The sequence below is a fragment of the Eretmochelys imbricata genome, chromosome 16 (genome assembly GCF_965152235.1).
Source record: "Eretmochelys imbricata isolate rEreImb1 chromosome 16, rEreImb1.hap1, whole genome shotgun sequence".
In the NCBI taxonomy this organism is placed as follows: Eukaryota; Metazoa; Chordata; order Testudines; family Cheloniidae; genus Eretmochelys; species Eretmochelys imbricata.
Window position 1 is genome coordinate 22526687 of NC_135587.1, and position 26425 is coordinate 22553111.

A 26425-nucleotide genomic window follows, 5' to 3' on the forward strand; every position below is an offset into this window, starting at 1 on the left:
GCTGGAGAGGGAAACAAGATGAGTAGAAACAAAGTGTCTTGACTTTTTTCCTCTCTGCCCTTTATTTATGCATGCTTCTGCTTTCCTACAGCAATGCTTGTGGTGGCTGTACAATAGGAACATTATGCAACAGAGAGGTTAATGCACAATTGCCTTTCCATTTCCTATACCCCTGCTTAGACCATGTCTGTGCAAGATTAGTGTTCTTTAGCTTCCGTCCTTCAGCAAGGAGAGCATAGGGATCTGCATTATTGTAGAAGAAATTTCAGTTCCTGAATGCCTAGGATGCAAACACTGACATTCCAAGGAAACTATGTGAATGGGCCTGTTTCTTTTATCTATGCAAGCAGTATTTAAAAGTTGATCTTTAACATACTTGTGGTGTATAACTTACGTGAATATTATGTACAGCAGGTTTAAATTAGACTACAGTGAGTTTTTTAAAATGTGTCCTAAAATCAAATCTATTATAAAATAAAAGCTTTTCAGATGTGCATTCAATATCTATTGTCCATTTATATGAATACACAGAAAAAGTATTCCCATGCCTGGCCTCTGCTTTCATCTGAGACCCAGACTCCTTTTTATTTTTTTTAAATAGGTTTCAAATCTGCAGTTAAGAAAATAAAATAGGAGGACTGTAACAGTCTGTGTGTTTCAGGGAGGAAACTGCTTTCTCAAGAGGACAAGCCCAGCCTCTTGGGGAGTAGACTGACTGTTACTAACTCCGTAGTCGATTGGCTACATACACAGCTTCCTGTGTTGTGATTTAAAGCAAACAGGGCAGAGTACAGCTTGTGGAGACAAGTAGAGATCGGAGAGCATGACATGTCAAAAGCTCTCAGCCTCTGCAACTTCCCATAGTTTCAAACCACATGCTTACCAAAGTGTAATCGTCAAATAGAAAAGTTTGGAGGAAAGAGAAGACAGAAGAGAAACCATGTTTCATTTTAAGCTGCTGCTTTCCATCATTTAGACTTCAGTTCATCATTAAAATGGATTCTAAATTAGGGGTGGAGCTGTTTGCACATGACTTCAAAGGAAGAAAAGACAAAGCTGTAAGTGTTTATTTTTAACAATCCTCTTGTGACATTCAACAGTTGTAGCAAAATAATCATTCAAGAACAGCAGCTGTGCTTAATCTTATTAATTGGAACTGTACTTTGGAAGTTAGAAATTAACTTAGACTGGATTTTTTAAATGGGTGACAATGTTTAGTTTCAGTAATATGAATACTGAGAATTGTAACTTTTTATTTGCATACTTTTAAAAATATATTGAGTGACATATTGCTTACAGACTGCAATTTTGTTTAAAAGTAAAGCAGATATGTGTTAAATCTTATATTGCTTTAATTATAAATTAAAATGACTTGCAGTAAAACAGCTTTCAAAAAATTATTCTGAAATGTTAGCAAAATTTTAAGACTTTCATACAATAGCTAGATAAAAGTGAAATGTGTATGTTTGGGGCAACGGCATAAGAGAAATTTTTTTAAATAATAAAACAAACTATGTATTATTGGAGGCTTTTGACATTGTAAGAATTGTGTTTTGTAAATGTTTCAGTACCAATGAACAGTGTAGCATTGGTATTGAAACATAAGAATTGTTATGGTCTTTTGTTTGGTTTTAGAGTAACAGCCGTGTTAGTCTGTATTCGCAAAAAGAAAGGGAGTACTTGTGGCACCTTAGAGACTAACCAATTTATTTGAGCATGAGCTTTCGTGAGCTACAGCTCACTTCAACGGATGCATCCGATGAAGTGAGCTGTAGCTCACGAAAGCTCATGCTCAAATAAATTGGTTAGTCTCTAAGGTACCACAAGTACTCCTTTTCTGTTTGGTTTTGTTTGTCACTATGCTGCCAGAAAGTGTTTCATTAGTACATTATGACCAAATTCTAAGAGATACTGAACAGAGGAAATTTTGGTTAAAGTCAATGGAGACTGCAGGTGCTGAATACTCCTCAGGATTTGGCCCCATGTTTGTAAATCAGACTGTCAGATATAAACTTACTATTTGAACAGAGGCCAGCATTCAAACAACTACAGTAAAGTATCCTATTGCAACTGACTGCATTCAACTCTGCAAATAGTTTGCACTGCTCAAGTTAGAGAGAGACTTCTGTCAGTGTTCTTAGTTGATATTGGGCCACCACAACTTAAGTGAACGTATCGTGTAGATTTAGAAAACATATTAAGAGCTCTATTGAGCTTGAAAGCTTGTCTCTTTTAATTAACAGAAGTTTGTCTAATAAAAGATATTACCTCACCCACCTTATCTCTTAAAAAAAAATAAAGCTATTCAGGGGTGAAGCCAAAATTATTAGACTACGTAAAGCTTGGCTTGCTCGTTGTTTTCTGCACTGTTATGTAGAATATCTTGGTGCATTAGCTGATTTCTTCCCAGGCCATAGACAGATAGGGCTGTGGGGGTAGCTGCTCAGCCCTAGGGAAGATAGAGAATGTATGAATGAATGAATTCCTTGTGTCCTCAATTACTGAAGAGCAGTGTTCATGGGTTTTGAAGGGGGTCTTGTTTGTACTTTCTTGGCTGAAAGGGGTAATGAAGTGTTGAGAGTTAAAGTTGGGAAAAGGGCAGTTTTTGGAGCTGTAAGGGATACATAGGACCTTCCCACTCTGGGCAGGAATGTGGTGTTTGAGGGTAGTTTGGTGTTTGTTTTTTTTAAACTGTTTGCTATAGAGACTTCATCTGTCTGAGACGAGTGTCCAAAGACTGTGCCTTTTGGGGCAATAAACAGGAAGTAATAAAAGTAGGTAAATAATAAATGGAAGGTACAGATTGTTGGTGCAGCTCATTTCCAGTAATGGGATATTTCAGGAGCAATGAGCCAGATATATTGTTAAACTAAAGAAGTTATTTTTTAAATTCTTACTGATAAATATGCAAAATGTATCCATTTATCTGTAATCCACAGGCTCACATGACGGCTCAGAAAGCAAGTAAAGAACAGCAGCTTGACATGATGAACAAACATTACAAACAACTTGAAAGTCGCCTGGATGAGATGCTTTCTAGGATTGCTAGGGAAACAGAGGAAATTAAGGATCTGGAGCAACAGCTTACAGATGGTAAAGAGCACTGTGGTGTTGTTGTTGTTGTTAAACTTTGTTTCCTTGGAGCATTGAATCTGAATTCTAACATAACTGAGACACAAGAGATGTAGGAAAAAATAGGGCTGTCAAGCGATTAAAAAAAAATTAATCGCAATTAATTGCACTATTAAACAATAATAGAATACCATGTATTTAAATATTTGTGGATGTTTTCTACATTTTCAAATATATTAATTTCAATTACAACACAGAATACAAAGTGTACAGTGCTCACTTTATATTTATTTTTATTACAAATATTTGCACTGTGAAAAACAAAAGAAATAGTATATTTCAGTTCACCTAATATAGGTACTGTAGTGCAATCTCTTTATCATGAAAGTTGAACTTACAAATGTAGAATTATGTACAAAAAAAACTTCATTCAAAAACAAAACGTAAAACTTTAGAGCCTACAAGTCCACTCAGTCCTACTTCAGCCAGTCGCTCAGACAAACAAGTTCGGTTACATTTGCAGGAGATAATGCTGCCTGCTTCTTGTTTACAACGTCACCTGAAAGTGAGAACAGGCGTTCGCATGGCACTGTTGTAACCGGCATCACAAGATATTTACGTGCCAGATGCGCTAAAGATTCATATGTCCCTTCATGCTTCAGCCACCATTCCAGAGGACATGCATCCATGCTGATGATGGGTTCTGCTCGATAACAATCCAAAGCAGAGCAGACCGATGCATGTTCATTTTCATCTGAGTCAGATGCCACCAGCAGAAGGATGATTTTCTTTTTTGGTGGTTCAGGTTCTGTAGTTTCTGCATCGAAATGTCGCTCTTTTAAGACTTCTGAAAGCATGCTACACACCTCGTCCCTCTCAGATTTTGGAAGGCACTTCAGATTCTTAAACCTTGGATTGAGTGCTGTAGCTATTTTTTAGAAATCTCACATTGGTACCTTCTTCGCGTTTTGTCAAATCTGCAGTGACAGTGTTCATAAATCAAACAACATGTGCTGGGTTATCATCCAAGACTGCTATAACATGAAATATATGGCAGAATGCAGGTAAAACAGAACAGGAGACATACAATTCTCCACCAAGGAGTTCAGTCACAAATTTAATTAACACACTATTTTTTTAACGAACATCACCAGCATGGAAGCGTGTCCTCTGGACTGGTGGCTGAAGCATGAAGGGGCATATGATTGTTTAACATATCTGTACGTAAATACTTGCAATGCCAGCTACAGAAGTGCCATGTAAAATGCCTGTTCTCACTTTCAGGTGACCTTGTAAATAAGAAGGCAGCAGTATCTCCTGTAAATGTAAACAAATTTGTTTGTCTTTAGTGATTGGCTGAACAAGAAGTAGGACTGAGTAGACTTGTAAGCTGTAAAGTTTTACATTGTTTTGTTTTTGAGTTCAGTTATGTAACAACAAAAAAATCTACATTCGTAAGTTACACTTTCACAATAAAGAGATTGCACTAGAGTACTTGTATGAGGTTAATTGAAAAATACTATTATTTTTACAGGCAAATATTTATAATAAAAACTAACAAAGTGAGTACTGTACACTTAGTATTTGGTGTTGTAATAGAAATCAATATATTTGAAAATATAGAAAAACATCCAAAAATATTTAATAAATTTCAATTGGTAGTCTATTGTTTAACTCAAAAAACTTAACGGTGATTAATAGTGTGATTAATCGCGATTAATTTTTTAATCACATGAGTTAACTGCGATTAATCAACAGCTCTAGTAGGAAAGGATTGAAAATTATTCCTAACTGATCTGAAAGGAACAAATGGGATAATTCTCAAGTGTGTCCACTTTAGAGGAAAAGAGCTGGAAAACACAGGTCACCAAAACATTATGTATTTCCCACCAAGGCTTTCATTGGTAAAGGAATATTGCATTGATAAGGAGGTGTTGCAGACACAATATGTAAGACCTCAATGATCAGATCTTGATGGGGAGAGCCAGAAGCAACACTCTTCCCTGTTGCATGGAAGATTCAGATTTCTTGCTTAACAAGGTGAGTGTATTTTATCACTTGACAGCATCTTTTGCAGCCAATAAAGGAGCATCATGGATATGCCATAAATTAGTGGCCTTCAGCCATAAAAATGAGGTGATCCGTCTTCTCCTTATATGAATAAGTGACATCTTGATAGTCCAAGTGGTATTATGCAGTCTTCTAGTTACTGTTACTACATGTTGATTGAAACTGTTGTCGGAGTCAGAACTTCTAGAAAACTATTACATGGTAGAAAAGCTACAGTCTCTGCTGACTTTTAAGGGATCCTCTAATATCACCATCTGCATGGAAAGGCTCTATCATATGCATTGATTTGATCACTTCAGTTTTGAAAACTGATTTAAGAAATCCCATTCTTTGGTATTCCTATGTACGAGATACTATAAATCACTGTTGTGTGAAAGCAAATGCCTCGCTCTAAATATTTTCAAATGCTTAATAAATCTTATAATCATTACGGTTTAAGTGAATTGAAAGGTGAGGTTGTGCAGCCACATAATGCATAGTGAGCTAAAGTACTTCTCCTCTGGAGTTGTACACGCATAATATCTTGAAGGCAATGTCCTTTTTCCCTGGAGAATATTGCATCCTAAACATCTCTCAGAATTCCTTGTTGGCTATTACTGAACAGCAGTAGTAATTCGTTCTAGTGGGATGTTTTCTTCCCTAAAAGAAAAAGGGAAAATCTAACTCTAATAAAAGGAAATCCTTGTTGCAGTAAACTAGAAAGTGTACACTTCATATTTTAAGCTGTTCCAAATCAGGAAAATATTTAGTGCACAAAGTTGAAGGAGGTCAAAGAGGGAACAATATAGAATAGAAGTATGTGTCTTAAATGGCTGCATATTAACCTAGTATAATGTCACATCTAAAAGGACACATTTTAGAGAAGAAATTTTTTGAAACCTTAATTGTTGTTTCTCTAGAATTAGCTATTTCAAGTGCATGAGAAGTTACTCTAAACTAGGTAACAGACACAAGTTGGTTCAAGTAGTAAGTACAATTGAGCCACTAAGTAATAATGGCTTGAGTTGTACCAAAAATCTAACACTGTAAAATGTGGGTGACTTTTTTTTGAGAGAGAGAAAACTAGTTTAAAAAAATTAAAGTGGAAAAAACTTAGATTCAGCTAAATTAACTATGTTCCGATCTTCAAAACTTGACAGTTTGTGATTGAACATCTCCTTTGTGACATTTTTGATGTCTTGTATTCAGAAGAGTAACAGTATTGAGAAACTGCACTGGAAGATTAGGAATGTCTATTCTGTTCATCTTGTATTCCTGGCCCAATATATTTGAAATAAAGAGTTCTCTTGCATACTCTAATTCCATTTTGTATCTTTGTGCAGGTCAAATAGCAGCAAATGAAGCACTGAAGAGGGATTTAGAAGGTATTATCATTGGATTACAGGAATACCTTGAGAGTGTTAAGGATCAGGCCAAGCAGGCCAGTGATGAATGTAGAGAGTTGCGGAAGGATAAGGAGGCTTTGCTGCAAAGATTGGCTGAACTGGAGGAGGAAAGAAATCAGCTGGAAATAGTTGCCATGGATGCCGAAAACATGAGAAAAGTAAGATTTAGGAATACCTGTGTCTTCCCAAAGCCAGATCCCTGGGAATAAAAATAGAAACTGAATTCTGAACTGCAAAACAAAATTTCCCTGGGACAAATTCTGCTCTCTTTTAGGGTAACTTCAGTGGGAGTTGAAACTGTAAACTGAGAACAGAATTTGGCCTGTAATTATTAAAACATAAATAGCATACAGCAAATGGAGATTTTATGGGGAAGTCAATGTATATTTTTCTTATGGTGGAACTCTCCCAGAAATCCAGACTTAGACTTTTGCTCCTTGGACCAAAGGCTGATTTACACTACACTAGCACAAGTTGCTCCAACACCAGTGTGGCACATCTACGCTAGGGTTTGCATCTATGTGGCTACACTATTGCAAAACAAACAAAGAAGTGTAGACAAAGTCTTAGATTGAGAATACTCTACTGATTTATTCTAGCAACCACCTTTCCTGCTTGTGCTCTCTCTCTTCGCACCTAAGGAACCCTCCCCTTTTTAAATTGCACTTTGCACTACTCTCTCTCTCTGTCCCAGTGGAGTGTGCAGTTAAGTACCTATGAGGCAGGTATCAAAGCTCCTCAGTGAAACCACCCCACAGGAGATGCTCTTGGAACAATAAGTGCTAAACCATCCATTCTCAAAACCAAAGATAAATGACCACCACAGCTGAGCTTCCTCAGCCCAGAACCTGAACTAACTGATAATTCCCATACTCAGGTTTTCCACACCAGATAGTTACCACCAAGCTAATGGGTATGTCATACAGTTGTTAAAGACCAATGTTATTGTCCTGCTAGGTGTAAAGTTAAACTTAAGAGAAACAAATGGCTGTGGCTCTAACCTGGAAGCTCCCTTACTTGTATTGTGTGGGCTTTGTACAGTGCTTAGCACAACAGCACCCTAGACTCTTATATATTTGTATCTATAGTTATATTTGAATGTCAGCTACAACTAGCTTTAACTGTCCCTGACTATAGTGGTCATGAATAGTACCCTTAATCTGCTCTTCTAGATGTGGTAATAATTGTTAATCCCTGGAAGCCAGGAGAGAGTTTACTGGAGCACATTGCCTGTCTGACAGTTGAATATTCTGCATTTGCTAGCATCAAGAAATTAACTAGAAATATGAACAGAATCATAAATAATATGTATATTTCTAAGTTGAATGTGCAATTTCAGGAAATTGCAGAGCTTGAATGTGCACTCCAAGAGCAACGAGAAGTAAATGAATCTCTTAGAGAGGCACAAGGGGATCTCAGTGCATATGAGGCTGAATTGGAGGCCCAACTTAAAGTCAAAGACGTTGAAGCCAATCAACATAAGGAAGAATTGGAGAGACTAAAACGACTTAGTCAGGTGAGAATAGAATTAGTGTGACATCAAATGAAAATAGTTCTCCTTTTTAAAAAAAAGGGTAATCTAGCTTGAAAAACATAAATGGACTTCACTTAGTTTATGTTTTGTTTTTAGATCTAGAAATACTTTTTTCCCTCCTGAGCTGGGGAGAATGAAAGTTCCAGGAAAGCTGTTCTTATCAGGTTTTTTTTAAAGGCCTGTGAGTTCATGATGAAAATTCTAATATTCATATTTTTGATGAAGACATTTTTGGCTATTTATAACACACATTTCAAAATCCAGTTAATCCTGCTTTCAGATATCCATTTTAAGAGTTCTGTTAGTATATTACACAAATTAGAAAACTTTTCCATCTCCTTCTTTGTTACTATGATGGAAGTTTCCTTTGTAATAGTCAGAAATCCCTTTCTTTTAAGGAGATCCCCTTTTAATGGTTTAAAGTAATGTATGTAGCAAGGAACTTAAACAAATATGAATAATTCCTTTGTTAATGATGGGTCTTATTTTTGCATTCAGTAACTTCAAGTTTAGTAAGGAAATGTTCCTTATGCTAAAGTAGCAATTATGTTTCATAAGACAATGTAACCAGTATGGTTGGTAGTTGCCATTTTGATATGATTTATACTTTATCCGGAAAGCAAGATACAGAATATTTTTGGGCTCTCCATGGAGAATATACTCTGAATAAAAACAGACTAGCAATTGTGGCTTTCCAGAAATACAGTTGGAAGAATATTGGTTACCCAAACATAAAAAAAAAAAAAAAAAGTCATTACCACAGTCTTCTGAAGTTTTAGCATAGGGCTTGTCTGAAAATTGGCTTTTCAAAAATTTCCCTAGCTGGGCATCCTGGCCTATAGAGAATGGGGACACAAGAAGCCAAATACAGTTCCTATTTTTAGACAAAAATTTTGAGTTTTTGCTAAAAACTGTAAAACTCCCTTGGAACATGTTGATTTATTTTTAAAATTTCATTAGAAATTTCAACAAGGAGGCGGAGTGGGATTTTGGACCAGATCTAGTTTAGCACCTTTTATAATTCAGTTAATTTTGTTGTTTCGAAAAGTACAATTTTTCTGGATTTTAAATCTGAAAACGTTGTTATTATAGATGGAACACTCAGCCCTGCAAGCTGAACTTGAAAAAGAAAGGCTGGCATTAGAAAATGCTCTTACCAAAGCACAAATATCAGAAGAGAAGGAACAGGAAAACCATAAGCTACTCTCCCAGCTCAAACAATTGCAGGTTAAATACTTATTCATTTTTTGTCTCAGAATTCACCTGATATCTGGGATGGGTTTTTTTCCCCCCTAAAGGAAAATTAATATGGATTTTCCTCCTCTGTGTATTCTGCATCTGTTTGGGAATCTTAAGTAGCATCTCTGACTCTTCTTTTCTCCCTAATGCTAATACTCCTAACCCAAAAGCCCCATGTTGCAGTCATCATCCTTCTGTTGTTGCAGTCTGAATTGGGCTATCAAGACTGCTCCATGATATTCCAGAGGGATTGGTTATTGTTTTATGTTAACATGTCCTTCCTTACAGTTCAGTGCATGTGAATGAGAAAGAGGCTTAGTTTATTCCAGGTTTCAGAACTGCTGAGCACACTTGGTTCCCATTAAAGTTGAAGAGAAATATCCTGCAAGAGAGAAACTGAATATCAAGAGTCTGTTGGAGTAGGTTCTAATCAAAGCAGAAATTAAATTAAATTGGAGGTTGTCTTACTACCTTACACTTCTTGTTTTCTGCATTAGGGATAATGTGGATATGTGTATTTGTCCTTCTGTTGTCTGAACAGGTATTCCTTAGGGGCAGCACCACAGATACAAAAAGAAGTCTCTGCTCTCCAAAGTAAATAGTCAGCAACTCAGAGCTTCAGACAGACAACAGGGATACAAAAGGAAAGGTCCAGTTTTGTAAAGTGCAGACTGCTCCTGATTCTTGCTGAAAATTAGTTATGTTGGCTTAACTGAGTAATTTTGCTCTGTGTATTATCTTCGTACAGTTCTAATTGTTGAAATTTGTGGCTGTTTGTTTTTTCTGAGAAGTTTCTCAATGTTAAGTCCTTGAATGAAATGAGAATTCTATAGTTTTCTTGTGTTATCAGCTCCTTTATGGCGATAGGGTTAACTTACACAAAGATGTATTTATTACTTCATTAGACTGCTAAGAAGGAGATGCAATACAAACAAGCCCATTCTTGAACTGGCATCAGAATATTTTCAACATTTAGGAGTAATTGCAAGGAAAGATGCATTTTATATTGGGGAAATATTTGTCAGACTCTAAAGTACTGGAATTTGACCCTTACATTTGGTTTTACAGGGAGACCATAACCTTTTGAAACAACAGCTTAAAGATCTTCAGAATCAGCTAAACCATGCAGTTGACAACACAATTGATCCTGAAGAAGTCACAGCTCGTGTAAGTGAGCTCAAGAGAAAACTGCAGACAGGAATTGGAGAAATTAGGTGGGTAAAATAAACTCAATAGTAACGTCATTAAGTGAGTTAGTATGCACAGATCTAAGTATATAAGAGTAACAAGATAAGCACTCTTTCTCCACCTTTGCTTCAGAGTGCAGCTCTGACACTGGCCCATACATAACCCTGTAGCCATGTCCTGCATTCCATCCTCAAGTTACATACCCTACATCAGTACTGTTAAATATTATTGGTGGGGTATCCTGCCACAGAGCAGGAAGTGAGAGAGCAATCCTTTGCTCCACATCTGCTTAAATATCCTGTGTTGGCTCAGGAACCATGGGACCAATCAAAAAGGCACCACCAGTTGAGTGCGCCAGTTGGACCACTTGCCCCTAGATCTAGTGAGACCCAGCTGGGTGGGGTGTAGGTGAGCAAGACCTGCTGCTTTGCCTCTAGCCACACAGAATGGGAAGGGGAGAGATGGAGATAAGGGGACACCTCTCCATACCATCTCAGCCATAGGGCAGGGCTGCTATTGAACTGTACCCACTTGTGTCAGTCACCTTAAAGTCTTGCACTAGCATATTAGGTTGGAAAAATCCCAGCATCTAACACCAAGAACTAAAATGATTGCTTGCTTTTTTATGCTTTGCATTGTCTTTCTTTCAGATGCCATAATTCAACTGATGTTGTAGGGAAAAGCCTTGCAGACCTGCAAAAACAATTTAATGAAATCCTTGCTCATTCACAGCAAGAAAAAGAGGAGGCATGGGCTAGACAGAGACAGTTACAAGAAGAGATGGCATCTCAACAAGAGAAACTGGGAGATGCACAGGAAAAATATAGACAGGCCTGTAACAAAGCTGCAGAAGCAAGAGTAAGAGAATTACAAGTTAGAAAATGGAGAAAATTGAACTGTCAGCACAAGGATCAAATTTCACTCCCTAGATAGCACTATAGCACTTTTTAAAAGTTCTTGGTTATATAGGTGAAATATTAGTTTGTCTGGAGCAGGTTTGGGACAACTGAAATGTAGAGCGAGACATTACTATTCCATTTCAGATCTGATAAGATGGATTTGTTTTTTTCCTTTTTAATGTGTAGAATGGTTCTGGTTTTCACCTGATTGCAGCAGTGCATATTTCTCTTAAGTGGTAACTATCCATTAAAGGGAAATGACAAAAACAGTTGAGAATAAAAAATTTTCAGAAGTAATTTGACAGTTTTTCACACTTTAAATAGATTCTGGCTACTGTAGGGAAAAATGGATGCATATGAACACTCCTTTTGTTCTCATGTCTTACAGTAGACTTACCTTACTCACAGACTCCTTATTAATTTTGTTTGCATCAAAAATATGATGCAAATGTATGGAGATGCTGTATCTAGAGACAATGGCTTAATATAGGCATCTGCACTGATATGCTGTGTGCCCCGTTGTACTCTTCTGAGATCCTTTATTGCATAGAGTGTGCAGAAGGTTTTCATTTTTGCATAAATGTCTCAGAAGAATTTTCTCATGCTTCCAAAAATTAATAGGGATAGCCATTTTCTGGTGTGTGCGTGCAACAGCTGTGGAGTCGATTGTGTGCTGTCTTTATGAAGTGTACTTGATTATATGCCTAGCCAATGTTCAGACTATAGAATATATGGGGAACAAAGAGAAATAAATATAGGTAGAAAAAGTAAAGATTATGGGTAAGAATTTCAAAAGCTCTGAAGTCCCATTTTCAAAAGTCACTTAAGTTCTTTTAAAATTTTACTCTATTGAAACCATGATATGTTAGTTGTCAATCTCTCTCTTTGAGAAATAGCATTCTACTAATTGCATGTTTTGCAAAACAGATATTTTTAAACTTCAGCAAGATTGTGAATCAAAACATGCACTGTGTGTGCTTCTCTTTCAAGTTGTTCATTATAATTTTATTTAAACTGCAGATTAAATCTGAGAAGAGGCAGAATGAGACTAGAGTTCATCAGCTAGAGAATGAAATCCAGCACTTGCATGCAAAAATAAAGAGTATGGAAGAAATACAGGGCCTTGCAGATCAACAACTTCAAGAAGCTGATGAGGAGAAGGAGAAAATTCTTGCCCAACTGGAAGATTTAGAGAATAAGGTGGGAGGTAGATAAGCAAGAATAAGCACACACACACTGAACTCAGTTGCCTGAAGAAGAAAAAAAAAACTTTAATTGTTTTGGCAGTTTTGATTTCTAGGACTTACAGTATGTTACCTGGGACCTCAAATGTAGATGTTGATCGTTACCAGTGATGTTAGTTTGATTCTGGCTTTAATTAAAAAATTATATATATATCAATTGATGCAAAGCATCTCAAAAATACTTTTAAATGAAAAATAATATGAGAACACTGTACAAAATGGGGCATAGTGTCTCCTAAAGGCTGTAAGATAAAGCGACACCAGAAGAAAGCTATAAAATATTAACAATGTAAAAACAGTACAAGATAAAAACTCTTATAACAATATATGTATATTTCCCCTATTTCAGAAAAACTTAGACGATGCCAGGGCACAAAAGCAAATTCTTGGCCTAGATAAAGAATTGAAGGAATTAAAAAGAGCAATAGCCACTTCGGATAAACTGGCAACCACAGAGCTCTCCATCGCCAAAGATCAGCTAAAGTCTCTCCATGGAACTGTTCTCAAAATTAACCAAGAGCGAGCCGAGGTGATTCAACATAGAAATAATACATTTATGTAATGTTTACTAATGCTGTTGTAATTGGAGGGTTCTTGATGTTTCCTTTATCATGTGGAGTTTAAGGCTCAACCACAAATCCTCACACTGGACTGAAACTTGGCACATAAGGTCTCAGTCTGGGGGCCAGTCTTATTTATTGTAAAATATATAAATAGTTGATGTAGCCTGGGAAGGCAGTGTAGGTAATTTCCGGGTTGGATAACTTGTCTCATTACATTCTGAAAGCTTTTGAATACGTAATTTTTACAAAGATTTGAATAATAGCCACTTAACAAATGAAAAACAGATTGCAGTAATACTATTGTGACTTAAGGTCAAAATAAATTAACAGGAACAGATACAAAGTAAGTAAATTCTTAAGACTTCAAGTTATTCAGGTCAGGAACCTTGTCTCCATATTTATAAAGTACCTACAAGTGTGGGTATTTATATAATGTGTAAAAAAAAAAAAAAAAAAACACACAAAAAACTGTTTTTTCATGCAGATATTAGGAATGAAGGAAAAGGTGAAAAAGGAAATACAGAAAGCAGACCAGCATGATTATTACTATACTTTTCTCAATGCTGTATGAGGCATCAGCTGCTCTGTAAAATAAGGTTTTAAAATTAAAAGTTTACTCTGTTTATTGTTGTAGGAATTTCAGGAAGCAGAGAAGTTCTATATGCAGGCAGCTCGTGCAGCTCAGGATCTTGCCCAAGCAGAAGCAGAAATAGAATTGTTGCAGAGACTTTTAAAAGAAAAAGAAGGACAGGTAAATTGTAGTAGGTTTTGCTGTACATCAAGATATGAATGCTAAAGGGGAAAGAGTGAAATATGCAGAGATCAATTTGAACATAGGTGCATGGTTAAATGAGTATCTGAAACAGCCTAACATAATTAATTAGTCCTGCCACGTCTGCAGGGGACTGAACTGGATGACCTTTCGAGATCCCTTCCAGTTCTATGATTAAATGATAACTTTTTAAATTACTGACTTCCTAATTACAGTTTTAGGTTTTTAGGGCTGGATTTCTTTTTAAATTTAGTACTGGACTTTTCCACATACTCATTTCTGTTAGTCCAGCTGATTTTCTCTTATGACTATCATTTGGTAAAATGTCTTTATGTAGGTAATTGCATAGTCACAATCATTTGGGAGGAGAAGGGGAAATCTTTCTTACAGCAAATTCACAGGCTGAGTTTGTGAATTTTTTATTTAATGAGAGGTGTTTCTAGAATAGGCTTTATAAATTAGACAGTTTTGATTTTAAACTTTTTTTTTTATAAATAGTTTCAGTATGAAATGGAAAAACCTGATGCCGGAGCTGATGCATCAAGTTTTCAGAAGTTTGAGATTGATAAATTAAACCAGACTCTGAAACATCAGAGAGCAGAAATTGACCGACTAAAAAGCTTATTAGACAATGCCAGAGCAGGTAATACTTTCTTCTTTTGTCTCTGCACCTTGCATTCCAGCACAGGCTTAGAGAAATAAATTTCTACCCCATGTTTCTCACCACCTGCTTGCTTCATATACCTGAGGGTGTATTCAAAACTCTAATAGTCCATTCTGTGAGGCTTCTGAACGCGGGTTTCTAAGATGCACACTTTGTTCCTAGATAGGTTTTTGTTTGTTTGTTTTTTACTTCCGAGGGGTGGGGGCAAAGGGTGTGGGTGTATGGAAATGAAGTGAGCCGGATCTAGTAAGTTTACGCTTCCATAATGTGCTTATCATGCGTATAATGCAGTTATGTAGCTTCTTTCATCCAGGATGAAGGATCTTGGTTCTTACGGTATTTTGCAAATATTATTGAATTAAACCACACACGCTGTGTGTGATATAGGTGCATATTATCATCACACCCACAGATGAGGAAGCGTTACTTAACCTCTGCAACCTTGACTAAGGTCTCACAGCACATAAGTGGCAGACCTAAAAAACAGTCTAGGAGTACTGGTGCCCAACTTTAATGACCAAACCACATTATTGGTGTTACACATTCAGTAGATATTTCAGAAACCTACCTTGTAGCTGGGTGGGAGAGGGGGGAGCATGGAAATCTCATTTCACAACTGATTTCAGAGGTCTGTTCATGACCAAGTTTAATAAAAAAGAATGAATGAATTTAGAAGCATTTTAAGTAATTTCAGAAGTCTTAAAGTTTCCTCTGTACTTAAGTACTAAATTTCCTTCATCTAAAGATGAATTTATTGTGTCTGGTGTTTATCTGAAGTGCTGGGTAATAACTATTGTGCTACTGGTACAAAAAAATGCAGAAAGAAAATGTATTGGGGTGTGGTGGACTTTAAATTTGCATTTTAATTATCTCAAATATATAGACTTCTGGGTACCTCCATAACTATAATAGAGCATTCAGCTTTACTGAAGTACATTCTATGGTTATGTAACCATGTTATTCTTTTACAGGTAACAAGGATGAAATAGACAATTTACTGGATGAAATTGCAGCACTCAGACATGCCCTTTCTTACCAGAATGATTACATCACCGGTATAGCAGATCCATTCAAAAGAAGGGGATATTGGTATTATATGCCATCATTATCACAAGTATGAAAACTAACATGGGATTTTGTGGAAAGTAGTTTGATATGGAAAAATTCTATTATGAACCTCATTAATATTTAGAGGAGGAACTAGAGGGAAAGTTGATGGGTGTAAAATAGACAAATGTTGGAATACCAACATTAACTTTTCATACCTCATATTCTGTACAAAATATATGTTCCATAATACAGCTTCTTAGAACTTTGTTAATTTGGATTTTTAGCTTTTCAGCACATGATAGTCGATGTTTGCATATTTATATTGGCATGTTCTCTCTACACCACACATGTGGACTAGTCCTTACACTACACTGAAGTATGTACAGTCATGCACAGTCTTGTCTCTTAAAAGTCAGCTCTTTGCAAAATTCAGTACTTTGCAAAGGGCTTTCCACTTAGTCATACAAATTAGCAGCATTCCAGTGCATGTTATAGTGTTTCAGGGTTTAATTTAAGCCACACCTGAGACAACAAGGAACATGTAACTTTAAAGGTCAACTGTCAAGATTTTATTTAAAACAAAATTTTGAAGAATCTCAGATTAGCACAGAATCTAAACTATACACTTATTTAAAGCTAGGACAGTTCTCAAAATAGCTTGCCTACTGACTGCGTCCTTTTCAATTTTGTATTCAAAATTCATTTTAATTATTTAATTAACTGTTTTGAAAGCTACTGAACATTCCAAGCAGAGCACACCTCCTTTATTGCTAACCTGATAGCCCATTTAAATCCCCATCTACTCAATGTCAACTTCACTAACTGGAGTAGTGGAGAAACATCAATAAAAAGCTTAAAACAAAAAAGAAGTTGTGTGGGGATTTATTTTTTTAAAAAAATTGCAGACCTCCAAATCTAGTTTTTAAATTACTGTTCCTGCCCTAACTATTGATGATATAAATGCTATTGTAATAGTCCAAAAGGAGCCATATCTAATAAGTTCTCAGACTTTTTCATAGTGCAGATAATTTTTGTACAAAGATTTTCTTATTTGTCATCTGCCTTCTAACTTGTGATCTCATAACAACCCTATGGCAGCCACACCAGTTGTTTACATGGACATAACAACTAAATATGCCTTAAATAAGTTCCTGTCTTTTACTGCAGTGTAGCAGCTGCAACCAGTAAAAAGCACAATGTGATCAACCAGTTCTCTGAAGACCAGTTTGCAAACATTTGTAATCAGATGTTTATTTTTCCATATTTGTTACTTCTAGAATTTAAACTTGCATTGCTCTTTGGGTTTTTAGGTCTCAACTCCTGGTTCTCCCAGCACAAAAGACTCTGGAGTTGGCTTACAGTATCCTGTCTCATCCTGGCATTGCCAGGGCAGGCAAATCAGGAAGGAAGACTATGTCTCACCCACTGCAAGAGGATGCTGGGTTTATTCCCCAGTCAGGAGTGGGTTGTCCAAATCACATTCCAATAAACGTATGTTAGTTTGATCATACTAAGATGTTTAGGGAAATACAAACTGCTTATTTATTTGAAGTTCAGAGTGAATTTTCTGAGTATCAGTGACTGAATTTTTCAAAAATATTTTATTAGTTTTAAGCTTTTAAGTATTCAGACTGAACAAACATAACTGCTGATTTAGGGCCTTTCTTTTGGAGATGCATAATAAATAATATTGTTAACTAAAAAAGAAATTACAATTTTGATTTTTTTCTCTCTAAAGATGGTGAACATGGAGAAGATAATGGAGGCGATGGTGAAATGAATGCTCCCAGTGACTCTCCCTTTGTAGCACCTCCTGGTTCAGTTATTTATACTGTCCTTCCAGATGGTGCCCCTGTACCTCAGGGGACTGTAGTTTATGGACCTCCTCCTATACCAACCAATGGTAGACCAGTTGCTCCTGGAACAGTTATCTTTGGACCACCTCCTACTGGAGCTCAGATTGTTTATGGCCCTGTACCTGCTAACTTTTCTGTCCCTCTCATTCCTATTGGAGTGCTTCACTGCAATGTGCCTGAACATCATGACTTGGTACGTGTATGGCGCAGGCCCAGCTGTATACACTTGACTCAATATAGGTGGTGGTGTTTTTTTAGTATCATCACCTGTTGGGTTTGAAAATAAATTTGTAAAACTAAAAACTACACAAATATTACTGACTCTACTTATAAACATCTCTAACTTTCCCCCTCAATGTTTTTTCTCTAGCTAACATAGTATTCATTATTCCATCTAATCATTTCATGGATTACAGATTTGACGAACATAAAAAGGTTTCACTAAATCCATATACTCCTGCAGAGTATCATCTGACTTTAAAAGTTTACTGGAAGACAGTTCCTAGGGATATGTTTTTCAAAGGGATATGTTGTCTGGTGTCTGTTGAACAGAAGATATACAGTTGGAGTTATACAGGTGGAGATTATATGGCGCCGCAGATAAAGGCACAGGCCTGGAAGTAATAAGATGTGACTTTTATTCATAACCCTGCAGCTAGATCACCGTTATATCTTGGGTAAATCTCTTGATCGTCACTGCCTCCATTTTTCCATGTGTTCTGAGATCTTCAGATTAAAAGTTTTATATAGTCCCACAGCATAGGAATACAGCAGCTCCTCTAGTTTCAAATAACATTAGCTTTGCCTTGGAACATATTTGTTATGGAGGATTGTTGTGGAGAGTCAGTCTTGTCCTAACTTTGTATTTGCATGCATTAGGAAAAGGAAATATCAAGACTAGAAGATACTGTGTATCGTTTAAGGTCTCAGAGATGTGAATATAAGTGGACAGAAGTATCTGAGCATAAACATAATAAAGAGATGGGAAAATTGCATCAAAACATTGAAGATCTCTTGCATGAAAGAGAAGAGCTGGAGCATGAAGTAGCAGAGCTACGTAAGACAGCCCAGAAACGCAGTAAACGCAAGTAAGAGTAGTATGTTATATGGATTTAAAAGTATGCCTGTTAAAAGATTAATAGACTTTTCAAAATCTATTAGTGAAGATGGGTCCACTGTATTACTATGCACAACTTCTGTTTCTGTAGTCTTTCTGTAAGAGAGTATACCTTTTGAAAGATTGGTCAGATCTTTTGCATTTGACTTTTGAATTAATTGGTTTGTTTGTTTCCTCCCTCCCTTTCTTTTAGGGACTTCATTGAAGGACATGTTGACAGTCTTATTATGGAGCTAGAATTAGAAAAATCTCTCAAACATCACGAAGACATTGTAGATGAAATTGAATGTATAGAAAAGACTCTTCGAAAACGACGGGCAGAGCTCCGGGAGGCAGATCGACTTCTTGCGGAAGCTGAAACTGAACTTGAAAGTACCCGGGGAAAAGTAAATTGTTCTGTATTTTATCTGTTTGGTTTAAGGAAGATATTTGTGTTAAAGTGGGTAGAATATTCATTTTCATGGTGCAAGGCAGATGCAGCTAAGGATGGTTAGATCTGAATCTAAATTTGTTCATTTGCTTTGATGAGAGGGAGATGTGAAGGCAAGTTCTTATTCATTATTTTATAAATGTATAAATGGCAGCTGTCTGGGTTTCTGTGACTAACTTTAAAAAGCCAGGGGAAATTTTTCATTTTATGACTTCATTTTTGCATATCAATCAATCACCCCTCCCTCCTCATTACTAATAAACTTCCTTCAAACCAAGTGTGCCAATTTGCCATACTCAGATAATAAGCCTTTTTATTTAAGTAGGGTGGCCATATGTCCTGATTTTATAGGGACAGTCCTGATATTCAAGGCTTTGTCTTATATAGGCATCTATTCCCCGCCGCCCGCCGCCCCAATCCTGATTTTTTCACACTTGCTATCTGGTCAACCTATATTTAAGTGACACCACCAAATGGAATTGCTGTGAATCTCGTTTCAGTAACTTAAAAAAAAAAATCCATTTCTTTTCTAGACCAAAGAAACTATTCAGAAGTACAATCATGCCAAGCAACACTTGTCTCGTACTGAGACTGATGCGGAGGAGCTAGAGCGAAGAGCTCAGGAGATGGCTGTTAAGCTTGTGAAAGCAGATCAGCAGTTAAGGTACATTTGGTTTATGTTTAATATTTTTGGTGCTATGTAATGTAGATTCATGAAATGGAAGGAACAAAAGAAGGTGTGTTTCATGTTGCTTTCGGAGACCTAATGCTGTGATATTATGAGAAATAATGAATGTATTTCAGGTTACTTCAGGCAGATACGAGGGATTTAGAACAGCACAAGACTAAACAAGAAGGTATCTTGAAAGAAATCAATAAAGTTGTATCAGCAAGAGATTCTGAGTTCCAGTCCTTAAGCCAGAAGATAGAAATATTGACTGAAAGGTAAGTATTTAATTTAATTTATTTTAAACATCTGTTTAGTTCACCTAATGGCAAAGTGAAGGGACTACCTAAGTGTTCTTCTTGAACATATTTTAACCCTAAATTTAATAATCAGTCTTCAGAAGCTGCAGGAAGATATTCAGGTTGCAGAAGGTAATGAAGATCATCATCTTCAAATTCTTAAAGAAGCAGAAAATATTCTTCAAGGCAAAAAAACTGAGCTGGAAAGATTGAAAGATCAGGTAAGTTTAAAGAAAAAAAAATATACCCACTCCATGCACTGGAAGTAGAATCCATTATGTTCTGATTTTTTTGCGGTCAGAATCGCCTAATTTTTAGGTTTATTTTAGTGTCAGTATCTTCTCAACATGAAGTTTTACTATTTTTAAATAGCTAGTCCATACATATTACAAATTAAATACTATATACACCTGTGCATTGATAAATGCATTTTCACACCAGCCAAAACCTTCTTGACGTGCAGATGACATGCCCATTTATTCTGCACTCTTTGTTGTCAGTTGTTGTCAAGTACTTGTCAAGAAATCAGGGCTGAACAGTATATAAAACTTACCAGTAGAAATAATGTTATAGTCCAAGTTTCCTTTAATCTCAAATTTGAATACATTAAAATTGAAGAGCTGTTCCATTTTTGTACCAAAAAATCCACAAAGTTACTGTAATACTTAGTAGGTAGGCCTTCCACATTACTGTATGGAGTTTTTGCAGAAAATATGCTGTAAAGACAACAAGTTTAAATTGATAGTTTGAATATATTACTACTTCCTTCTCTTCCACCTGTTGCTTCTAGTAATAACTAAGGCCCATCCCACAAACACTTGTGCACATAAGTAATCTTGGTGAGCTTCATGGGACAACACATATGCATAAAAGTTACTCATGGGCATAAACATTTGCTGGATTGGGGTTGTAGATTGTAAGCTTCTTGGGTCAGAGACTTTTTTTTTTTTTAAACTGTGTGTCTATACTGTGCTTAGCACAATGAGGATCAGAACTTCAACAGGTTCTGCTAGATCATAGAATATCAGGGTTGGAAGGGACCGCAGGAGGTCATCTAGTCTGACCCCCTGCTCAAAGCAGGACCAATCCCCAACTAAATCATCCCAGCCAGGGCTTTGTCAAGCCTGACCTTAAAAACTTCTAAGGAAGGAGATTCCACCACCTCTCTAGGTAAACCAATTCCAGTGTTTCACCACCCTCCTAGTGAAAAAGTTTTTCCTAATATCCAACCTAAACCTCCCCCACTGCAACTTGAGACCATTACTCCTCGTTCTGTCATCTGCTACCACTGAGAACAGTCTAGATCCATCCTCTTTGGAAACCCCCTTTCAGGTAGTTGAAAGGAGCTATCAAATCCCCCCCCTCATTCTTCTCTTCCGCAGACTAAACAATCCCAGTTCCCTCAGCCTCTCCTCATAAGTCATGTGTTCCAGTCCCCTAATCATTTTTGTTGCCCTCCGCTGGACGTTTTCCAATTTTTCCACATCCTTCTTGTAGTGTGGGGCCCAAAACTGGACACAGTACTCCAGATGAGGCCTCACCAATGTCAAATAGAGGGGAATGATCACGTCCCTCGATCTGCTGACAATGCCCCTACTTATACAGCCCAAAATGCCATTGGCCTTCTTGGCAACAAGGGCACACTGTTGACTCATATCCAGCTTCTCGTCCACTGTAACCCCTAGGTCCTTTTCTGCAGAACTGCTGCTGAGCCATTTGGTCCCTAGTCTGTAGTGGTGCATGGGATTCTTCCGTCCTAAGTGCAGGACTCTGCACTTGTTCTTGTTGAACCTCATCAGATTTCTTTTGGCCCAATCCTCTAATTTGTCTAGGTCCCTCTGTATCCTATCCCTACCCTCCAGCGTATCTACCTCTCCTCCCAGTTTAGTGTCATCTGCAAACTTGCTGAGAGTGCAATCCACACCATCCTCCAGATCATTAATGAAGATATTGAACAAAACCGGCCCGAGGACCGACCCTTGGGGCACTCCACTTGATACCGGCTGCCAACTAGACATGGAGCCATTGATCACTACCCGTTGAGCCCGAGAGTCTAGCAAGCTTTCTAGCCACCTTATAGTCCATTCATCCAGCCCATACTTCTTTAACTTGCTGGCAAGAATACTGTGGGAGACCGTGTCAAAAGCTTTGCTAAAGTCAAGGAACAACAAGTCCACTGCTTTCCCCTCATCCACAGAGCCAGTTATCTTGTTATAGAAGGCAATTAGATTAGTCAGGCATGACTTGCCCTTGGGGAATCCATGCTGACTGTTCCTGATCACTTTCCTCTCCTCTAAGTGCTTCAGAATTGATTCCTTGAGGACCTGCTCCATGATTTTTCCAGGGACTGAGGTGAGGCTGACTGGCCTGTAGTTCCCAGGATCCTCCTCCTTCCCTTTTTTAAAGATGGGGCACTACATTAGCCTTTTTCCAGTCGTTCGGGACCTCTCCCAATCGCCATGAGTTTTCAAAGATAATGGCCAATGGCTCTGCAATCACATCCGCCTACTCCTTTAGCACTCTCGGATGCAGTGCATCCGGCCCCATGGACTTGTGCTCGTCCAGCTTTTCTAAATAGTCCCAAACCACTTCTTTCTCCACAGAGGACTGGTCACCTCCTCCCCATGCTGTGCTGCTCAGTGCTGTCACAAAAATAATATTTTGAAAACTTTCCAAGAAAGACACCTTCTTTAGCAATAATTTGACAGCCTGACATATTTTAATGTAGATATGAAAGTGGCTTAGGCAGAAGATTGTTAATTTATTTTTGTACTGTAGATAGCCGCTAACCAGCAAGAGCTGCTGCTCTTGGACCAATTATTGGGTCAAAAAAAAGAAGAACTGCACCTGCTTCAAGACGACATTGCTCATAAGAAAGCAAACCTCAAAGAAGCTCTTCAAGAAGGGGAGATTGAAGTTACTGATAAACGACGACAAATAAAAGTAAATTTTCAAACGTCTTTAACAGTTCTTAACTGTTTATCTGTGTAGTTTAGTTCAGTGAAAGGAAAAAAGTTAAAATATTTCATGAAGTTTTCAAAAAATTTCTCCACCCCCTAAAAAAAAAATTTGCAGTTTTGATAATACTAATGCATAAAGGCCTGATCCGGATCAGTTAAAGTACAGAATCAGTCCCTTGGTTACTTTTTGGTAGTGGGTGTGTTTGTTATCAAACAGAAATGTCAGGATCAGTGGTTCTCAATCTATTTACCATTGTGGGCCGCATCCACACAATATATACACTACCAGTATGGCCCTGAGGAGATCACATGGGCTGCAGCTGTGTGCTGATTGGGCTGCACGTGGCCCACAGCCACTGGTTGAGAACCATTGGTTTGGATAAATGTAGCTACAATTTCTGTTAGGACAAATGGTTGGTGAAGAAAAACTAATCTGGCCAGTCTGTGTAATATATCCCGTACACAACAACAACAAACAAATCAGTCTTTTATCCTCAGTTTTCTGGAAGAAAATTGGTGATACTAGATGTATACATTTCTGGTAGAAAGAAAGAAATCTTAGTGGCCCAGGCTGTCAGTTCTGCCCTGGTATTGTGAAATTAAAATTCAGCACCAAGACTGATATTGTAAAGCTTTTTCTTTAAGTTTATTTAAGAGATAGTTAGATTCATGTAGGTCTGTGAAATCAAAAGTTTACAGACTTCAAGAGCAATAGAAATGTTTTCAGTTAAAATATTTCTTCAAAAAAGATCTGCAATGACAACGTTCTTTCATGTTTGCAACCCAAACACTGCAGCATTGTGCTAAAACATGTGCTAAAGTGAAACTGACTAGTCTATTTTTATTATCCAAACTAAATTAAATGCAAAAAGTAAACACAGCAAGAATGGTGATTTTAAAAAAATAACTCAAAGTGAATTAATCTCTTGTTAGCAATACAGCTAAGGATTTTTTTAAAACATGATTTTAACCCTGGCATATTGATATAGGAAGTAAGGTCATTTCTGGAACAGCTGAATGCTCAGAGAGGAGAGCTGAACGCCCAGATAAATGAAAAAAGAACACACCTTTCCCTCATAAAGCAGGACATTGGAAAAGAAGAAGAAAATCTGCAGGGAGTACTAGGGCAAATAACTAAACATAAGACAGGTATGTCTCTGATGCCATGATACATTATTTGTACAGGCTTGGCATGTACATAGATTTTTTTAAGAACACTTAAAGTTCTGCTTTTTTTCTTTGCCAGCTCCTAATGATTTTTAAACTGTTTCAAGTTATTAGCATTATCAGACACTTGTCAAAGAAGTTGCTTAAAACATACTGCTTTACATTTCTTTTCTGGAATGAAGTCAAAATTTGAATGAAAGTTTTATTGAAAACCTGTCATGGGTTAAATATCTTTAGAAGTTTCAGAAGTGAAAGTCCTTCTTTTCCCCCCTTCAATTAAGAATGGGTTTTCACTAAACATGTGTGTGATGGGGCACTGCCCTCAAGCACACCTCCTCCCCTTGTGGCCCTACACTTACACAGCCCACAGCACCCTCTTGGCAGTTGGAATCATTTACTCAGACATGGGTTCTGAGACCAAGATTCACCATGTTCAGGGTCTCATTAACTCCTTTTATAGTGCACAAAACCCCCTCCTCAAGTCCAACACTTCTTTTGACCCTGGTGCTAATAATGACAAGCATTCTCTCCCAAGTTCAAGAGTCCCCAGCTCTCCTCCCAGAGCTGGCTTATCATTCAAAGAGTCTCACTGGCCCAGATCCACAAAGGGACTTAGGCGTTAGAGCACTGAGCGTTGCAGCACCTAGAAAAATCACAGGAACCACACCGATCCACAAAGCGTGAGTAAGGCACTTAGGCTCAGTGTACAGTGATTGGGGAGAAATAGGCACCTTAGAACACAATCCACAAAAACCAACATGCTAGACGTGGAGCTGCCTTAAGCTAGCCAATGGAAGATGCCAACAAGAAGGATGTATCATAGGCCTCACCCTTCTCACAGAAAGGCCTAAGTCTGGGCTTCAGAAAGGTGCCTTTCTCTGCTTAGTGATCCCTGAACCGGAACCTCAGGCAGCTTAGGCACCTAAGTGGTTCCTTGCAGGAATGAGTTAGGTACCTGCCTCATGCCACACAAAATGGAGGAGGGGCAGTGAGATGAAGTGGTGGTGGTGCCTAGTTCATAACTATTAGCCCTGTGGTCAGAGCACTTGATTAGAATATGGGAGACTCATGTTCAATTCCCCCTTCTCTGTCAGAGGGGGAGAAAGTATTTGAACAGGGGTCTCCCACCTCTCAGGTCTGTGCTCTAACCACTCAGCTATGAAATATTTTGATGTGGGCTCCTTCAGTGTCTCCTGTTGAAACTGTGCCACTGTGGATAAATAATGAAAGAATGACTGGAGCAGGGAGATTTGAACCATGGGTCTCCCATCTCCCTAACCACCAGGCTACAGACTTATTCCCTCCCCCTCCCACTGTCTGGCCCTTTGACTATTCTATGAGTACACCTGCTGGATCAGACCCTGCACACAAGGTTCATCCACCTATCTTCTCCAGTTTGTAAGCCACTGTGCAGCCTAGGTGGGAGACAGACATCCAGACACCAGCCTGAGGCACAAATATAGGCTCTAAGGGCACTTCTACTCCAAAAACTTACATGCCAAGTCAGTTTAGGCACCTACAGAGTTTGCAGGAGTTTTTTGGTTCACAGCAGAACCTAAATGTGTATTTAGGAGCTTAAGTACCTTTTGCGGATTGGGGCTTCTCTCCTTAAATCAGGAGTCCTCAGCTCTCCTGAAGCTGGGTTATACTTCAGACCAGTTGTAGCCCTCAGGCAGCTTTTCCGCAGGTATTCTCTTTTTACTCACTCCTTTCACCTGGCAGCTTGGAGAGATTAAGAAGGAAGTCATCATCATACATCATCATCATCCCACTAGCATCTCTAAAACCTCCTCTCCTTTGGAGACCCTTATTCAACTGACTTTGATAGCCTTTTATCAGGCTTGGGTGCTCATTAGTCAGCTAGCTGGCAGTCAGCCAAGTAGACCAAGATGGGCTCGTTCTCCATAATGAATTCCAGCATAGGTAGACTAGGCCCTGGCTCCCCTTAAAGGGCCAGCCACTGTTACAATGAGGATGTGGTACAATATATTTGAAATTACATATAAAAATCTCCATTTAAAGAACACTAATTGCAAAATTAAGCACTCAAAAATTAGAAAACTCTTGTGCATATACATTGTAATACAGTCTTTCATTACATTGTCAAATATTGTATTTTCACTACTTCACTCAGTGCAGAGGAAGTGTGCCCATTGATGTTTTTAGAAGTCATTAACACTGTGAATTCTTAAAAATTCTAAAGTGGATCCTTTAGTGAATGGGACACTCTTGGCATTTAGGTGAATCCT

The 26425-nt window shown here is 37.7% G+C and overlaps 1 protein-coding gene and 1 long non-coding RNA gene across 4 annotated transcripts in view; one reads left to right on the plus strand and one right to left on the minus strand.

The window, feature by feature from the left end:
• Positions 1 to 26129, minus strand: part of LOC144275935 (uncharacterized) — a 35775-nt gene extending 9646 nt beyond the window's left edge. The window contains exons 1-2 of the long non-coding RNA XR_013348146.1: positions 25760 to 26129; positions 20603 to 20765 (exon numbers count right to left, since the gene is read on the minus strand). This is a non-coding gene — a long non-coding RNA (uncharacterized LOC144275935). The remainder of the gene's footprint in view (positions 1 to 20602; positions 20766 to 25759) is intronic.
• CNTRL (centriolin) overlaps positions 1 to 26425 on the plus strand; it is a 57756-nt gene that overhangs the window by 18607 nt on the left and 12724 nt on the right. The window contains exons 1-21 of one of the 3 annotated variants that reach the window (XM_077835565.1): positions 789 to 1058; positions 2940 to 3093; positions 6465 to 6685; positions 7867 to 8043; positions 9154 to 9288; positions 10369 to 10514; positions 11139 to 11346; positions 12408 to 12587; positions 12981 to 13160; positions 13829 to 13945; positions 14465 to 14609; positions 15602 to 15744; positions 16991 to 17171; positions 17419 to 17729; positions 18416 to 18624; positions 18847 to 19039; positions 19617 to 19747; positions 19888 to 20028; positions 20144 to 20270; positions 22828 to 22992; positions 23999 to 24158. In XM_077835565.1, the coding sequence (XP_077691691.1) occupies positions 996 to 1058; positions 2940 to 3093; positions 6465 to 6685; positions 7867 to 8043; positions 9154 to 9288; positions 10369 to 10514; positions 11139 to 11346; positions 12408 to 12587; positions 12981 to 13160; positions 13829 to 13945; positions 14465 to 14609; positions 15602 to 15744; positions 16991 to 17171; positions 17419 to 17729; positions 18416 to 18624; positions 18847 to 19039; positions 19617 to 19747; positions 19888 to 20028; positions 20144 to 20270; positions 22828 to 22992; positions 23999 to 24158 (3487 nt within the window). In that variant the 5' untranslated portion in view covers positions 789 to 995. Of the gene's footprint in view, positions 1 to 788; positions 1059 to 2939; positions 3094 to 6464; positions 6686 to 7866; positions 8044 to 9153; positions 9289 to 10368; positions 10515 to 11138; positions 11347 to 12407; positions 12588 to 12980; positions 13161 to 13828; positions 13946 to 14464; positions 14610 to 15601; positions 15745 to 16990; positions 17172 to 17418; positions 17730 to 18415; positions 18625 to 18846; positions 19040 to 19616; positions 19748 to 19887; positions 20029 to 20143; positions 20271 to 22827; positions 22993 to 23998; positions 24159 to 26425 lie in introns of those variants that run through there. The other 2 variants (XM_077835563.1, XM_077835564.1) reach the window with 2 other exon arrangements.